This window comes from Nylanderia fulva, unplaced genomic scaffold (assembly GCF_048542155.1).
Source record: "Nylanderia fulva isolate GAGA-0341 unplaced genomic scaffold, ASM4854215v1 Scaffold9, whole genome shotgun sequence".
Taxonomy (NCBI): Eukaryota; Metazoa; Arthropoda; class Insecta; order Hymenoptera; family Formicidae; genus Nylanderia; species Nylanderia fulva.
The window spans coordinates 4354756-4369980 of record NW_028191026.1 but is presented as its reverse complement, the minus strand read 5'-3'; the positions used below and the strand labels follow the sequence as shown (position 1 = coordinate 4369980).

At 34.1% G+C, this 15225-nt stretch overlaps 3 protein-coding genes across 6 annotated transcripts in view; all 3 read left to right on the top strand.

Annotated features, from left to right (window-relative positions):
- The first annotated feature begins 364 nt into the window (after nucleotides 1–364).
- On the top strand, nucleotides 365–2069 carry LOC146719676 (uncharacterized). Its single transcript, XM_085489716.1, has 3 exons — nucleotides 365–430; nucleotides 1400–1497; nucleotides 1822–2069. The coding sequence occupies exons 2-3, from the start codon at nucleotides 1416–1418 to the stop codon at nucleotides 2067–2069; spliced, it is 330 nt and encodes a 109-aa protein (XP_085345842.1). The 5' UTR covers nucleotides 365–430; nucleotides 1400–1415.
- LOC114929902 (uncharacterized) lies at nucleotides 367–7573 on the top strand. Of its 3 annotated transcripts, none has more exons than XM_029301612.2 (3): nucleotides 367–430; nucleotides 5611–5725; nucleotides 6520–7573. In XM_029301612.2, exons 2-3 carry the CDS (start codon nucleotides 5623–5625, stop codon nucleotides 7116–7118), a joined length of 702 nt encoding a protein of 233 aa, XP_029157445.1. In that variant the 5' UTR covers nucleotides 367–430; nucleotides 5611–5622; the 3' UTR covers nucleotides 7119–7573. The 3 variants fall into 3 exon arrangements, with proteins under 3 accessions (XP_029157445.1, XP_029157446.1, XP_085345754.1); XM_029301613.2 differs by lacking the exon at nucleotides 367–430 and adding an exon at nucleotides 1455–1497; XM_085489628.1 differs by lacking the exon at nucleotides 367–430 and adding an exon at nucleotides 3219–3283.
- Nucleotides 7574–8273: 700 nt separating this feature from the next.
- LOC114929945 (uncharacterized) overlaps nucleotides 8274–15225 on the top strand; it is a 133813-nt gene continuing 126861 nt past the window's right edge. The window contains exon 1 of one of the 2 annotated variants that reach the window (XM_029301663.2): nucleotides 8274–9864. The gene's annotated coding sequence lies outside the window, so the exon portion shown is untranslated. Of the gene's footprint in view, nucleotides 9865–10002; nucleotides 10078–15225 lie in introns of those variants that run through there. The other variant, XM_085489618.1, reaches the window with a different exon arrangement.

Below are 15225 nucleotides of genomic sequence, written 5' to 3'. Positions count from 1 at the left end.
TAAATTATTTAGTAAATAACAAGTGTCGAGAAAGATTAGTTTTTAAATTATCGCGCCTTTTTAAATCATCGCGCTCGATTGGACGAGGCGTCAAAATGGCGCAGCCAATCACGTTCGTTGTCTCTCCCCGTCAATTTTCTCAACAAGGACGCACATCTATTGCATTTCTCAAGTCTATGGACGACAAGTGTAGCACCGAGTACTGCGTATTTTTGTGGTCGGTCTGTGTTGTAAATCAAAATACGTTTTTGTCGAGAGTGTAAATTACAAGCTGAAGAAGTACGTAATTCGGATAAAAGGTCAAAGTACGGAGAATCCGTGGGTCATGATAGATTATCTCGATATCACGTACATGCCACAGAATCGCTCTAAATCGTATCGCTGAGACACTAATTGCTTTTTTCCGAACTTTCGACACGTATTTCCTTAGGTAAGAGACTCCACCTTAATAACATTACGATAATCCGTGTGACGTCAATTGATTGCGATAAGGCAAGAATGTCTGATTTATTATGGTATCTCGGAAGTTTTGCATCCTGTCTCCTGTCTTTGTCTACTTCCTGTAAATTATCGACGCATATTTTGGATTTGTTTTACTTTGTCTCATTTCATTCGTTTTAATTGTTATTACAATGATATATATTTAAGTGACTTTAAACATTTATTTTTTTAATTATTAATTGAAAATATTTGTATTCTTAATCATGTATTGTGCAAAATTATGCGTGTATATGTATATATACACACACATTATATATATATATATATATATATATATATATGTTTATACTTAACATGGAGGTCATGTTTATTTGTACATTGCGACATAAAAAATGTACATGAATATATTTTGATGTTTGTTTTGTCATGTTTCAAAATCATGTTTTATGGTATGATCTTTAAGACTATAAACTAACAATGTGATAAACTCAATAATTACAAAATCAAAATTATATAAACGAAAGCTTAATTTATGTTACAACACGAGTCATGTTAAATGAGCCAGTTGTTAATATAATGGATATTATAAAATGAAAGAGAACACATTTCTGAATTACTCGTTATATTAAAAATTGTTTATCTTATATTTTTTCCTGTTTGGTACTGGCTCTTAGTATTTATTTTATTATATATTATTTTTCCTTTTCATTTGTGTATATAATACTGATACTGCAATCATCTTGTTTATTGCAATAAATACAGAAAAAAATGTTTGCAAATAATATGATAATCTCTTTAAACTCTCTGGACCTTGTAAAATGATTATGGCATTTAATTTTGATAAATTTCCAATCGTGGGATTGATATACAACATTATAATATTTTGATACAGAAACCTAACATGTTTATGTGAATATTACATGTTACATGTGTACCCATAGAATGTCGTATATTACAGATTGATTTAGCTGACTATGCCATACATTCTAGTACGTGGTAACCTAGCGTCATACAGTCATAAATATCCTTGGAGGGTTCATGTGTCAGGGCTTAAAGGTACGAAATTCTGCATACTCGGCCTCTTACAAATGCATATGTTACTCTTTTCCCTTTGATTTTAATTTAAATGCCAGAGTTAAACGATATGTTCAGCAACTTATCATAATTGAAAATTCTTTATATTACATTTTACTAAAAGTCATTTTATATATGCTAGTAATAATACAAATATTTAAAACTTAATATACATTTAGATTGATATATTTTGAGAATTATAGATGATATTTGATACAGTTAAGAGAATATTGCAAGTAGATATATAATAATGTAATAACGAATCAAGTTTTCTTGAAGTGCAAATAATATTCAATTATGTTATAGCGGCTGACATAGAGCAGTTGAGTCGCTTCACCTCTATAGGTTATTGCGACGATTCAACGATAGTATATTTGCAACATCCTTGCATAATATTGACTGCTTTAGAGGTACTCGGTTACAAAGTCATCGCATCTTCCAGTACTAGCATTAAGCAGGATTATAATGAGTATATGTGGACTATGAGAAAAGAATTCTCAGAACCTGAACCTGATACTGTTGTAAAAACTGGTATGGTTCGAAAATTAGTATAATGCAACTTTAAAAGCAACTTCAAGAGCACATTGCATAGCGTAGTCGCAACATTTATTATGCACAATCGTATTCTAATGCTTCTATGAACAATAGTTTGTCCATCAGAACATCCATACATGAATTTTTATTGAAAGTTTATTAGTACTCTAGTCAAGCTATCACTTGTACATATAATTATATGTGTGCTTACATGCTCTAATCGCATTTCCAATAGAAGAAAATCTTTTCATCTATCGAAATTCTTATTTTGACAGATAATAATTATTTATAATACTTAAAAAAATAATATTATAAAAAGAAATCAATAAAAAGTAGTTATTATTATTTACAAACAATCTATTTTCTCTATTGGAGATACGATACTGTATCATCATATCAGCTTCAACATTTCATTCAACATTTCATTTGATTAGAAATGCGCCATGTATCCTGAAAGTGGCTTTAATCATATTATTTTTAAATCTTATCAAAAATATTATCTGCAATAATAATTGAACTTGCATAAGATAAGATGTGCTCCATATTTAGAAAAAGATTTTGAATTCTTTTGTTGAAGGCAATGTTTCATAAACCTTAATTTTATATGCGTAAGACTCTTGTATAAATATTTCCTTATTGGAAAATAGAAATTTTGAAGCTACAAATATTTTTAAAATAAAAGAACAGCTAGTCATATGTCTCTTTATGTCAAATCTAATAAGATCTCAAGAATTGAGAGGTGGAGGTGTTCTTTTTATCTCTGAAATCGAATTTCAATTGAGAAAATATGAATGAAAAATTGGAGAAAATAACAAAAAAGCCGCATATAAAACGCAACTTTCTGAACTTTCGAAATCGAGAAAAAAATATTCTCAAGAGATTGCTTCTCGTATAAAGTGTGATTGTGTGTGTGTGTGTGTATTACCATTTTCCTGGTAAATCGGCTTTCGATCGTCACTCACGTGCGTCACGTTTGCTTTTCTTCTAGAAGTAAAGCACAACGAGGTATAACGTACTTTTAGCGTGGCAATGGCAACCACGTCCAACGTCACGTCCAAAAAGGACGCCGCCGACGAGGACGACGACACTTTCTATTACGTCGGTGTAAGGGCGTCCCCGTTCGCGGCCGATTGCGCTGTATTTGGTCTGCCGTCGAAAGAGGCGTCGGCCCTACGTAGCCGCTTCCCGCTGTCCCCCAGTAGTACGAATGTCGTGAATGGAATTATGCTCAAAGGTTAATATGACAAATCAAACTTGAAAACGCTAGCAGATGGTGCACGGAAGAGCGAATACCAGATCTTTCCTAATTATGACTATAGAAAATTATTTGTGATTTTATGAAAGTACAAATTAATCGCAAGATGATAAATTCTTAATATGAATTGTATAAATATTGCATTAATTTATGGAGATAATTTTGTTTACAAAAAGCCAATTATATCAGAAATATTAAATTTCGCAGCTTTATCTATAAAATAATCTTATAATTATTATACTAATATTAACGTAAATTATTTTGTTAATTATAAGATATTTAATAATTTTTAAAAGTTTGATTCATTTAATATAAATGAGATTGAAGATTTACATTATTGTGTATATTAATAGTATAATTATTACTTATGAAAACTTTGAACATAAAGTTAGCATTACTTAAATAAAATATAATCAATTAAATTAAATGTATTATAAATTTCTAAATATTAATATTAATTTTTTCATGGCATCTTTTAGAAAATTTACGTTGCGAAATTGATTTCAGGAACACCGTTCTCCGTCATAAATGCTCTAGCCGAGCTCGGCTATCGAGTTATTTGTAGTACTGGAGAGGCTGAGATACTTTGGACATTGCAGCGGGAATGTTAATGATATAAAAAATGGGCCTTAATGTATTACACACATATTGTATATACTTAATCGCATTTATTCGAGATCTACATATATATCTGTCTTTATGAATCAAACTATAGCAATTAGTGAATGAGATCTGTAATGTTATTTTTTTCTCTACATTTTTCATTTATACATCTTGAATTTCTGGCATTCGTTTCTGCATCTAATCGCATATTTTGACAAAATTTTTTACAATAACAATTAAAAGCATGTAATATTGTGTGGACCAACTCAAAAGTCTTAATCTTTACTTGTATTATGTATACGTACCTTACAAAGTTGGACGATACGTATATAAAGAATGTAGCTTATCATTAAAATGTAGAATATGTATTTCGCTCGATATGAAAATGGAAACTTACATGTGTTATTCTCATTGCTGTAAACGATAAACACGAATGTTTCTCGTATGTTATCGGATGTGACACTTTGTACATATCTCGGCAATGTCGCGAGTTTCTTTTTACAGTTTTGAAAATGACGTGATAAAATTGTACGATCGTGTGATAAGACTGTCTGGGAGGGAGTAATAATTCCGGAGAATTTAATCACTTGAACATTCCTGTGCTGTATGTTGCGCATAATAATTTATCAGCATATGCTGGAAAATTGGTCGGAGCAAAGCAAAACGCACGTTGACACACGTTATATGCCGTATCGAAGTATTATACCTTGTATTTTGTGATATCTTTACCTCGTTGCGTGAAAAAATGGGGTTTTTTTTAATGCTTTAATTGTGAGAGAGTTGAGAAACGAGAGTTTCGTACAATTAATCCAGGCTGCGGTCCAAATCGGAGCAATAGAGATTATTCCGAGTTGGTTCCACGCTGACTTTAAGCAGTGTTTATCTTTTTGTGGGGAATAAAATTTTATTATTACATTGTTACAAATAAGAATTTACATGATATCTTTATATACCATAACATATGTAGCAGCAGTGTAGTACTTTCTTCCACCATATGTATTGTATTTTTTGGTGGTTTATCGTACAGTATTATGTGTGAGATAAAAATCGTCCGGATCGAATACGGTCCAGAGAGTTTAAATGTAAAATTATTATTGATATAGAGTGTTTATGATGATGTTTACTCTTTGTATATTAACGTATATTTCTTATTGCAAATATGTGTCTAAAGAATTATTGCGATTGATATTTCTTGTTTACGTTAAGTAAAATCGAATAAAAATATATAAAGAGCAATTATTATTTTATATAATATAGTATAACAGTTATATTAATTTATATATAAGAAAATCAAAAGCTATATTCGATGATAGTAACGCGAATAAGGAACTTTGTTACAATTTGTAATGTATAGAGCATGAGAACTAAAATTCGCGAAAGTGGTGAATTTTATATTTATATATAAATTATTATTTGATATTTATACAAAGTAATAATTTCGCGCCTAAGCAGTCTTAAACTGAACTTAAGTCTTTATATGATGCAGTTGGAGCAGCTTATAATTCAACGTTGTACACAATTATTTACAATATAATATATGAGAAATATCGATACATTCGTGTTATACAATTTTTATAATTTTTTATGCGACAAAAATCTTTGTCTCCTGAGAATACAAAAGTAATCTTTTTTTTTTAAATATAGATGTATAGTAAGATGCTTATGTCAAACTTATATGATAAAATCTTAATGATTTTTTGCAGATATAATAAACAATGGCGCACTCTCACAATGATACTCATGCATGCTGCCAAACCAACTCCAGTGTCCACCAGACTTTGGATGAGATGGTGTTCGAACGTGGGCTTTGGCGAGCAGGTAAATAAATATGAAAACGTATGATACTTCTATTTGCGATATGAATATTTACTCAAATTTATGCAAGAGATGGTAAATGTGTAAAGCATTAGAAAATAGATTATCAATGAATGGACATATATATTCAGACTTGGCTCAACGTTTGTTATAGATTCCAATATCGGATTTGTATTAACAGAGAATTCAATAGGTTTTATTCTTATTACTATATATGTAATGTATGTACATACACAGACAACTCGCAAAAAGATGGAAGAATTTCTCTTTGAACAGATAATAGATTAATTACATAAACATGTGTGATTATTAAAAGGAAGGCACATAAATTATAATTTTATATAATTATTTATTGTTATTTAATTATATTATATAATTATATTACTATATATATATATAATATTCATGATTTGGAAACATACAATATGAGAAAAAAAAACATTTTATATTGTTTCTCTATTTGTATTTCATACACAATTGTTTATCAAGTGATAAAATATTTATTCATGTATACAAATATATTATACATGATGTCTTCGAATTAACAGGAAAGCTAGTATTATTTCAAAATTAAGCTTGAAACTAGAATAACTAATAGAACATAATTTCTCATTTAAAGTGAACTTTGATAGAATTTTAAATCGTTGTGACAAAGTTGTGTATTGCGCTACATACATTGTTGAAAACGTGTAAATCTAAATAAATTTGTCTATTTCTAATTTTGCAGTGTTTACTCAATAAAAATGTAAAAAGTGATGAAATATAGACTGATAAACTTTTTTCTCATGCATTTTCAGCGTTGGAGGGCGACGTGGAACGCGTGGAGATGTTGCTGAAGCGGGGCCACGATGCCAGGGCAGAAGACTCCGCTGGCTACACACCGTTGCACTACGCCGCCCGAAACGGACATTATCGAGTATGCGAAATCCTGTTGCAACATGGCGCAGATGTGGACGCGACTACTCCTTCTCTCAAGTCGACATCTTTGCACCGTGCGGCTATACAAGGTCATGCTGCGACTGTCGAGACGTTGCTGCGCCACGGTGCGAACGCAAATCTCAGGGACACGGATGGCAAAACGGCCCTGCACCGAGCTATCTCGGAGCACGCCAGTTCGGTCGAGACACTTCAAAACAGCCAGTTCTCGAACATTTGCACGTTGCTGCTACCGCGCACCGACCTCAACATCAAAGATAACTCTGGACAAACTCCAAAGGAACTGATCTCCGAGGCGTACAACGAAACGTTAAACAAATTCCAGGAGGATGTAGTGAAAAGTTCGTTCTTCGGGACGACGTGGATAACGCAGAAGGAGAAGATGGAAAATACATTAAATGAGTTGAACAGCAACCTATTACTTTCGGATGAAGAGGATCAGTTGGTGCAGACAAGTTAATACGAATATAGCGAAAAGAAATTAGGGAAATAAGAAAAATTGAAATTTGCTGAAATTATTTGAATATATTTCATTTTTTTATAAGTAATAATGATAATAGAAAATATTCATGGCCGTGACATATTGATATTTTTGTAAAACAAATATTTTATTTGAGATTTGTTTTTCGAAACATTATTTGAAACGTATACAGAAATGTTTATGATTTTTCAATACAAAATAAGACTGGGAACATACACACATTAGTATTAAAAATGTATAAGCTTAGAAAATCTATTCTTAGTAAGTATTCGAAATTTTATAATAATGACAGAAAAACAAAGGTTAATAAAAACATCAATATGTTCTACGAAGAGGAAAGAAACAATGTTTATTTTTCGACTTGTACATAAATATTAATTTTAAGTATCAAGGAAAAAGGGGGGAGAAGAAATGATAAAAAAAATCTCATCAGATTGACGAAAAATCAATTTCTCCACATAAAAAAGAATCTAGATTTCCTAAACAATTTTCCAAATGAAAAACCGAACACGTTGAAAATTTATCCATCAATATGTTCTACGAAGAGGAAAGAAACAATGTTTATTTTTCGACTTGTACATAAATATTGATTTTAAGTATCAAGGAAAGCGGGGGGGGGAGAAGAAATGATAAAAAAATCTCATCAGATTAATAAAAAAAATCAATTTCTCCATATAAAAAAAAGAATAGATATCCTATACAATTTTCCAAATGAAAAATTGAATAATTTTTTAACTTGTACATAAATATTGCTTTTAAATATCAAGAAAAAAGAAGAGGGAGAAGAAACGACAAAAAACTCATCGGATCGATAAAAAAGCAATTTCTCCCCATAATAAAGAACAGGCGTTTTTCCGAAACAATTTTCCAAACGAAAATTCGAACGCGTTGAAAATTCATCTGGTTACCACGCGACACTCATTAAAGTACCCTACATACGGTCGATCCATCCATCCATCCATCCATCCGTCCATCCATCCGCGCGCGACAGACAGACAAGAAAGAAGCCCGGAGGGTCGTGCACTTGATATTGAATCGGTCGCGCTCGTGGCGGCTCGGGCGTCTCCGGCGGCGCTCGGGCGCGCTCGGGGTCCCAAGAGCAAGCGGCGCGCGCGCCATCTCGCGGCGCCTCCAGTCCTACTCGTCTCGCCGCGCCAGTCGTACGACGCGAAGTCGTCAGTTGTTTCACGAGAGTGGATTAAACCGCGGATTGTTTTGCGCGTCGCGGAACCGCGTGCGGGTCTCGCGTTTCCTGCCCCGCGTACACGTCCGCCGGTCGCACCGGGATATTACCTCGTCGTCGACGACGTCCCTCTGTAAGTTCGACACGAAGCGACTCCGAGCGAGGAGAGGCGAGCACGAAATATATCGCGCGACCGCGATATCCGAGCGTAGCCGTTCTCTCTCTCTCCTTCTCTATCTCGCGTCGACCATCACGGCCAGCCAGTCGGCCAGCGATCGTCCACGCCCGTTTTGTTCCGGTTTTGCGAGGCCGCTTTTCGTCGCTTTTCGTCACTCGCGCGAGTGACAATCGCCGGAAGGAAGGAACGGAGGAGGGAAAGGAGAACGAGATCCGAGTTCGAGCGAGACGAAGAAGAGGAGAAGGAGGAGGAGAAGAAGAAGAAGAGGGAGCGAGGCGATGTAACGTCGCGGCTGTGTGTGACGTCACGCACGTCGGGTCGCGCTAATCGAGTACACACGCGCGCGCGCGCAAATTCAAACACGGACAGCGCGCGCTTTCCCATTCCGTCGTCGCGCGTTATTATTCTCCTATCTGTCCCGTGTGTACAAACATATATTCGTGCTCGCTGTCAAAGGAACAGACGGAGAAGAGAAACAACGCGGTGTCTCGAGTGAAGAAGGAGAGCGAAATAGAAGATAAAGACACAGAAATAGGAAAAAAACAAGAGAAAAAAAAAAACACATACACATATATATGCGCTCTCGCCGAGTCGTCGGTGAAAAGGGGGTGGAGGAGGGGGCGGCGGCGGGAGACGAGACGCGCGGGACGCTCCGTCGCCGCCGTGACGTACTTCTTGACAGTACGCGTACTGTTGTCCGGCAGCAGCGTCCGCGAGGAGGATAGTCGCCGAAGAGGATGAGAAGAGCGGCGAGGTCGCCGCCGGAAGCTAAGGGCGACAACATCGTCATCGTCGACGGCAAGTTTCCGCGTGTAACGCACGTGCGAGTGTAAAAGGAGACCGGACAACATATCCGTCTATTCGCGTATCCCGTGGCGCCCCGCTGTGTTTTTCTGCGGAAAGAGAGCGGCTGAAAGAGGAGGAAGAAGAGAGAGAGAAATTGTCGGATATTCCTCTCGCAGCTGTGCGCGCGCGCGTCGTTTTTCGAGGTTATAGAAGGACTTCTCCGAAGGAAGAAAAATGGTCGTTAGAGTGCGGGTCCCTCGCGCCGACGACGACGTCATCGTCGTCGAGTTGTTGTAATAATAATAATGCCCGACAGCGGCGCGCCGGATCGCGCTTGGCGCCGCGCGAAAGCAGCGGCCGGGTTTCTTCTACCGCGTTCCGTTTTTATTCGCCCGTCGTCGGACGGTCCGCTGCTCCGCTGAGAGTCAAGTTCGTCGCGCTCCGTTGTGCGCGCCGCCGCTCTCGAGAACCAGTGTTTCGACCTAACCATCGCGCTTTCGATTGTGCGTCGTCCGTCGTCGTGGACTCCAGGATTCTGCGAGGATTCGCCCCGAGGATTATATACAGACGAGTTAAAGGTGCGTGACTTTTTTTCTTCTTTCATTCGTTTTTCTTTTTTTTTTTTTTTTTTTTTGACAGCACGCATATCCCAAAGTTCGGAGGATGTTCGGATATCCTTTTGGGATATGTGTGCTATTAAGGATTTCTTCCTTCGAAAGTGATGAAATGTTTCGGTTTCTCGAGTGGGAAGGAATTGAAAGGTTATAGAGCCAGTGTTGTTTGTTTTCAAGGTTAGCGTGACATACTTCGGAGCGAGTGAGAGAGAGAGAGAGAATTGTGCTATGTTGTTGCCGAAGGAATTTTGTCACGTTCTCTAATGTATATATTTGGGGAAAGAATAGAGAGAGAGAGAGTACGAAGTTTGTTTATTTAGGTAATCTGAAATTTTGTTGTATAAATGCTAAATTTGATGTAGCTGTCATCGCTCAAGAATCTTGCAAATATTTTCGATGATAGGTTATACGCGTTTGAGAAAATATAATATTATTTTTCATTCGTATAAATATTTTCAGTAAATCATGTACTCGATACATAACATATATACGTAATCTTCAGTATGAAGTAACCTTTATTTCGCGTGTTACGATTTTTTTCCTTCCTAAAATATGCGAGATTTTGCGCGCTCTTTTTTTTCCGCTCAAAAAATTCTCTCCGTAAATCTATATACTCGAACGTTTTCTTTTAGGGCAAATTCCGCAAATTTTGCTCCGGGTAGGAAATTATTTTGAACTCGAAAACCGCGATATATAGATTGATTACTTCATGGTGCGATATAATACATTTCAAAGGAAGTAAATATATATATATATATATCCCTCTCTCTCTGTCTTTCCTAAAAAAAATTTGTTTTTCGTACCTTCTTGGGCCCTCAGGGGCCAAATCACGATAATGGGAGGATAAAAATTGGACAATGGCAGTGGCACATTCTACGAACGAAACGCGGTGCTCGCTTCTAATTTCGGTCCGTGAATTCCCTCATTTCTGCGTTAAACTTTTTCTCCGTCTAATGAGCCCGAGAGAGCCACCACGGTCGTCCTAAGGGCATGTCACGCGATCGCGTAGCCTAAGCCGCCTCTATTCGGGGAAGGAGTTACAATGTACTCGCATTGTGTATACGCGGCGTCACGAAATTCTATAGGCCTCTCCGATATTCTGATGTGTGTTTCGAGAACTCCTCGTACAAAGCGCCTGAGAACTACCGCGGTTACGCAAAACCTTTTATTTTTTTCGAAAGGAGACCAACATCGTGTGTGATCAGCCTTACTTTTTATCTATACACATATATACATATATGTATATATATAAATAATTGATATGTAAAATATTCTATGTAATATAAATTTATAATACACAAAGAGAATTTAAACCTGAAAAGCATGGTAATCGAGGACAATATTGGGAGAATTTTTTAAGTTTCTCTGATTAATATTTAGCACAGTGAAAAATATTAATATCCACCACGGTAGATATAAAATTTATTCGATTAATAAATAGTACAATATTTATTATTTGTCATTTTTCATATATTGTCCTACGATTACCACAATTTTCAGGGTAAATTCTAAGAAAATACTCTCCATGTACAAATATTATATATATATATATATATACTTTATTTAATTAATTAATTAATTAAATTGATTTAATAATGTGTGTGTAAAATATATATTGATAAATTATGAATCAATGATAATTGCGAAAAAAGCGGCTATGATAGTGATAAGAAATTATTACAACTTTATTCACACACAGGATATTTTATCTATTTTAATGCTTGACAAGTCGAGAAAGTTACGAGAGATTTTCCAAGGTCCTTTAAATTACGTAACACGGGAGCAACAGGGGTTATTTAAATGACCTCACACTTCAAAGTGCTAACCTCACAACTGATGTGTCGTAAACGTTATGACCTAAGTCCTAAGTCGATGGGACTGGATTATGCACACATGCTGTGTTTCCTGCTCTGTTCTTTAGAATCATTTCTAATCGACCTTTTTTTTCGAATTGACACTTCAGTTTTCAAGGGATTTTATATCTCAACTGCTTATTGTTATATATTGGATTTACTTTCCATAAAATTATAATTTAAATTGTGAACATTGCAAAATAATTTTTTATCTAGAAATTTTACGATTTAAAGAGATATTGAAATAACTTTTTATTTTTTAACTCAAATATTTCTTTTATATTTATTTAACAAAATATTTTATATTGATAAAAATATCTTTACATTTTTCTAATTATTTGATAATAAAACATTCACATCTTACAATAGAATAACTGACATTATTATATGCATATTATTTTACATATTTTATATATATATTTGAAACACTTTTCAAAGATTAAAATATATTGAAAAAAAAACATGTTATTTAATATTCGCGTAAATATTTTAAAATATCTATTATGGTACACAAAACATTTTTCATTTTTGCATTGAAATTACAAATAATATATATGTAATGTATTTCCGGATATTTTTTGATGCAATTATTATTTTGATGGAAACTGTTTTGTTCGGATAAAACAATAGAAAATAGCAATTAAGCCGCGTTTTGCGCTGACGTAAGTATCCTAAAAGCGAGCGTTACGTTTATTTTAGAGAAGACCTGAAAGTGATGATTGAACGACGTAACGCTCCTTTTAACGCAATGCAACGCGATTCGCGGTATCCGAATTAATTATGTTCGGCGCATTTGAGGCGTAAATTCGACGAATGACAAGGCGTGTTCAAGTACGCGCGAAGCCGAAAAAACACGGGCCAATCGCTTCGCCGCGGCCTCTAAATTCACGCTCTGTGACCGTGTGTGTCCGTGATTTTCGCAATCACACTTTTGCGACGGCTCGTTGAACGATGACTCACTTTAATATATAGCAAATGAAAAATGTTTTATGTTCCATAATAGACGTTTTAAAATATTTACTCGAATCTTAAATGGGATAATGTCTTTTTAAAAGGATATATATTTTAATTCCTTCAAAAGAATATTCCGAAATCCTTGGCCTAAATTTTGACGTATAGAAAAAGAACTTGATTTAACGGCAAAGTAGATTTAATTTAGTTTTATTTAGTGAGACTTTTGAAATTTTATTATTTGATAAAAATTTTAAATATGATTTTCTTTTAATTCCTGAAATTTGTTTTAATCAAATAAAAAAGAACTTTTATCTGTTTTATCTACATTTAAGTACATTTATTTCAAATCAACGAACTGTAAAAATTTTCAACTAATTATGAAATGAGAAAATAAATTTAATTTGAATTCGAACGAATAAAAGTGAGTTAAAGTTCTATAAAAAGATTAAATCTTTCTTTTCAACTGTTTAGTCAATTATTGGCCAATGTAATTTTTAAATCAAGCCTCTATTTTATTATAGTTTCGCTTTTTTTGTTGTAACTTCAAAAAAAATTTAATAGACTATTATTAGATGAATCCGTATTATCGCAGACAATTAGCTAAAAATGTATTCTATTTTTATTTTATTATTATATAAACTGTATTTTATTATATATTTCTTACTATACATTGCACGCAGAGAGAATTTTCTCTTAAAATTTACCCTGAAAATCAGGGTAATCGTGGGACAATATATAATATTGGAAGAATTTCTCTGATTAATATTTATCACAATAAGATATATGTTTGATTAATTTTACTATGTACGTATTAATATTTTTTATTGTGGTAAATATTAATTAGAGAAACTTATAAAATTCTCTCATGATATTTTCAGGCTAAAATTCTAAGAAAAAAAATTCTCTCCGCGTGTAAAAAAATAAAACAGTCTATAATAGTGTCAAAATATGTACTCTATTTTTGTCATAGTTATTTTTTAAATGAATAAATCTTGATTCGGGACAGCAGAGATATTCGTCGGAATTTTAATACGTAAATCGCGCAAATTCGCGGACGGACTGAGAGCGACGTCGACGACGACGCGACGGCCGACCAGCCGACGACGATATCGATCTCCCGAGTTTTCCTAAACGCGCCCACGGTCTACATATGTTTCGGAAGCGGGAGAATGGGCCGTGTGGACATGCGCCGCGCATGCACGCACCCGGGGCTATTGTATTAATGGCAGCGCCTCTTCGCCGAGCGCGACGCCATGTGATGCGCGTGGTTATATCGCGGGCTACGACTCTACGGGAACAGCGACAGTTGTTGGGTTGGCAATTTCGAAACCTGTCATTAGTTGCGGATGCGTTTAACCTTCCCGCTCGCTCCCCGTCTCGCCGAAAAAAAAATAAGGAAAAACGCAGCGAGCGAATTCTCGCGATTTTACGGAAAGCGCAATTTTTGCTTGTTGCTCGTCGGAGTAGAAATATATGACGCACATCTAGCGTTTTCAGAGAAAACGATGGGTCGGTTAAAAAAATAGCCCTTGCATCTACTATTTAGCATCAAGTTCTCGATTGATATATATACTATGGAAAGTGTAAACATTTACTTCTCATCATTACTTAATATTTTGACGATTTTATGGTGGAATCACGTAGAATTCATATTTGTTTTTATTTTATTTAATAAGTAAAGTGTAGCTTATATTTTTCTTTAATATTGCGCGTTTGAGTCATATAATTTCCAGAAATATGCAATAATTAAAACGGTTTTACCAATACAATACTGCGACTATATTGCGAGTTGCATCACCTCGTAAGGTATTACAATGGTAACATTGTTCTAGTAAAATGATGATAATGTTTAAGTTATTTTGTTTCACGTTTTTGTTTTTTTCATATATTTTTTCTACGTTGCTGTGAAAAAAATATATCAACGTAAAGGTATAACATTAATTTTTTACGTACTACACTTATAATTTTCATTACTCACGACAATTTTTAAATAATCATCTTATTTATATAATGATATAGAAACAAACCATTTGATTAAATATATTTTATTTTTATCTTCTCATGTCTGTTTTTATATGTTGTTTTATGAAAAAGAATGTAATAATGTATCAAAGAATACAAAATTAATTTCTTACGTACTATATATATATGTATGTATATATATATATATTTATATTTATAACTCTTATCATACGTAACAGTTTTTTTAAATTGAATTATTTTATTTATGTAATGATAAAAGCAAACGATAAAATATTTAATTAAATATATTTTATTTCTATTACGAAATAAATAAATGGTAGTAACCGAAAAATAATAAATAAAAACAATATTTAAATTAAACAATTGATATGAAAAAAAAAAACAATGTATAGCAATAAGCTTTTATAAAAATGATGCATATTTATACGTGAAAAAAAAAGAAATGTTGAATCTACTATTCAATTCGATAATCAGTTGTTTCTCTTGTATATCACTCGAACAAAGAGGTATCGATAATCATTTATTCGTTAATAAT